The sequence below is a fragment of the Corylus avellana genome, chromosome ca6, assembly GCF_901000735.1.
Source record: "Corylus avellana chromosome ca6, CavTom2PMs-1.0".
Classification (NCBI taxonomy): domain Eukaryota; kingdom Viridiplantae; phylum Streptophyta; class Magnoliopsida; order Fagales; family Betulaceae; genus Corylus; species Corylus avellana.
The window spans coordinates 17,555,029-17,557,737 of record NC_081546.1 but is presented as its reverse complement, the minus strand read 5'-3'; the positions used below and the strand labels follow the sequence as shown (position 1 = coordinate 17,557,737).

The 2,709-nt window shown below is 40.9% G+C and overlaps 1 protein-coding gene across 1 annotated transcript; it reads right to left on the bottom strand.

Moving 5' to 3' along the window:
- Window positions 1-1,079: 1,079 nt before the first annotated feature.
- LOC132185270 (uncharacterized) lies at window positions 1,080-2,395 on the bottom strand. Its single transcript, XM_059599065.1, has 3 exons — window positions 2,290-2,395; window positions 1,367-1,683; window positions 1,080-1,214 (listed from the first exon to the last, which is right to left on the bottom strand). Exons 1-3 carry the CDS (start codon window positions 2,393-2,395, stop codon window positions 1,080-1,082), a joined length of 558 nt encoding a protein of 185 aa, XP_059455048.1.
- Between the last annotated feature and the right edge of the window lie 314 nt (window positions 2,396-2,709).

Sequence of the window (2,709 nt, the reverse complement as noted above, 5' to 3'; positions counted from 1 at the left end):
CTATAAATAGACCTTTAAGTCTCTAGAGTAGAGAGACTTTTGAGAATGAGAAGAATTGGAGCTCTTCTAGTTCAAGTTTCGAGTTTATTCTTTTCCTTTCCTTTCTTTTCTTTTCTTTCCTTTTATTTGATGAAGATGTTTAACATCAACTTTATGTGTAGCTAATTTATTTAGTAGGACTAGATTGAAGCCCTAGTTATGTTTAGTTAATATTTCAATATTGGCGTCTTTGTAATGATCTTGTTGTGCTATTTAACTTGATTAATACCTGCTTGCATGAATTCCTCATATGTGTGTGCCTGATCAACATAAGCATGTGGTATGGACTAGTTAGTTAAATCAATTTAGATGACCGAGTCCTGGGTTTAATAAAAGTAACAAAAGAATCCACACCGCGGTTCTTAGGTTAATCAACATGAGGAACCGGGAGTATATGCTTATGCCCTAGGCCTCATGTGTTTGTCGATTTCCATAAAATATATTCTTTCCTATGGAACAAATTAGTATACACCATGGTAAATCCCTTAGAAAGGAAAAGAGTTAGAGTATACACCATGCCTAACTCGTTGCTTAGGGAAATCTATAGCATAAGCAGTATATGCCATGCCCTTAGGTTGACAAACATTAGATATGCATAACATGATCAAAGCATTGGCATATTGTTATATTAGCTTAATATAATTAATGGTGGATATCAAAGCCCTACCTTTTATTATCATCATTTAAACAATCAATCTTTGTTTTACTTAAGAAATTTATTTTTAAGCAAAATTCAGCAATCCTCGTGGGAATGATCCTGTACTTACACCATATACTACTATGTTGACCTTGTGCAATTGCAGGTAAAACATACAATTATTTACCAATTAATTTAGTTAGATATTTGGACAACATAAGTACAGTTTAATCTTGTCTCCTTTGGCTTCATACTCGCCTATTAATTGACCTACCACCAATTGAGAGTCGTTCTGTACACTTACTCGGTTGGCTCCCAGTTGCTTTGCCAGATGGAGTCCAGCAATGAGTGCCTCATACTCTGCTTCGTTATTAGTTGCTTGGAATTTGAACCGGACCGCGTGCTAAATGGTGACCCCATCGGGTGTTTTAATAATAATTCCAGCTCCACTGCTTTCCGAGGATGATGACCCATCAACCTCAATAAACCAGATGGGCTCTGAACTATCTTCATTCGATTCTTCAATTTCTTCAGTGAACTGTCCCAGGATCCTCGCAACTGCCTATGCCTTTATCACAGTTCTTGGGAGGTACTCAATGTCGAACTCGCCTAGCTTGATGAACATTGTACTAGGTGGCTCGAGGTGTTTGGCTTGTGGAGGGACTTCTTAAATGGGTGAGTAGTAAGTACCTTGATGGGATGAGCTTGGTAATAAGGTCGGAGCCGTCTGGCAGAGGTGATCAGGGCGAATGCCAACTTCTCGATTCTTGGATATCTGGTTTCTGCCCCTTGTGGTATGCGACTGGTGCAGTAGACTGGTCTTTGTAGTTTTTTATCTTCCCTGATAAGAACAGAACTAACAGTGGTGGCGGTGGAGGCCAGATAAACATAGAGTGGTTCTCCGGGTTCAGCTCTACTAAGGAGTGGTGGTGAAGCTAAGTACTCCTTAAGGTTCTTGAACGCTACCTCGCATTCATCGTTCCACTCAAATGACTTCTGCAGTACTTCTGTTTGTGGATCGGGCTATGAATCTATTGAGTGCTACCAGCCGTCCCGTGAGACGCTGCAATTCCTTAGTACTACGGGGTGGCTGCATGTCAATAAGGGCTTTAATCTTTTCTGGGTTTGCTTTGATGCCACGTTGAGATACCATGAATCTCAAAAATTTCCCAAACGACACTCCAAAGGCACATTTAGAGGGTTAACTTTCATGTTATGTTCTTCTAAGACTTCAATGGCTTCTTCTAAATCAATTACATGGTCACTAGCATAATGGCTTTTCACCAACATATCGTCAACATAAACTTCAACATTATGTCCTATTTGCTTTTTAAACATGGAATTTACTAACCTCTAGTTATGTGACCCGGCGTTCTTCAATCCAAAGGGCATAGTGGTGTAGTAGTAAAGTCCTCTGTCGGTGATGAAGGCCTTTTTCTCCTGGTCCGCTGGGTCCATCTTGATTTGGTTGTAACTAGAGAAGGCATCCATGAAGCTTAACAGCTCGTGGCCAAAGGTGGAGTCCACCAAGAGATCGATTCGAGGCAACAAAAAACTGTCTTTGGGACATGCTTGGTTGAGATTTGTAAAATCGACACATATACGCCACTTACCATTTGCCTTCTTCACCATTACAACATTAGAGATCCAGTTGGGGTAGTCGATTTTTCTGATGAATCCCGCTGCCAAGAGCTTCTTTACTTCTTCAGCAATGGCCATGTTGCGCTCAGGGGCAAAACTTCTTCGCTTCTAGATTACTGGTTTGACATTGGGATCTACTTCAATGTTGATGCCAGGCATATCGTTGTGAGTCCATGCAAAGACCTTTCTATGCTTCTTGAGAATTTGGATGAGCTTCTCACGGCATTCTCCGAGTAAGTGTTGGCCAATCTGAACTACATGATCGATGTTATTGTCGATCTGGACTGGGGAAAGTGATTCCGCTTGTTTCGCTTGCAGCAACTTCTGTTCGTTTCGTGTGTCCACAATATCGATCACCATAGTTGCTTTGGCTTGTGGGTCTTTCAACGATG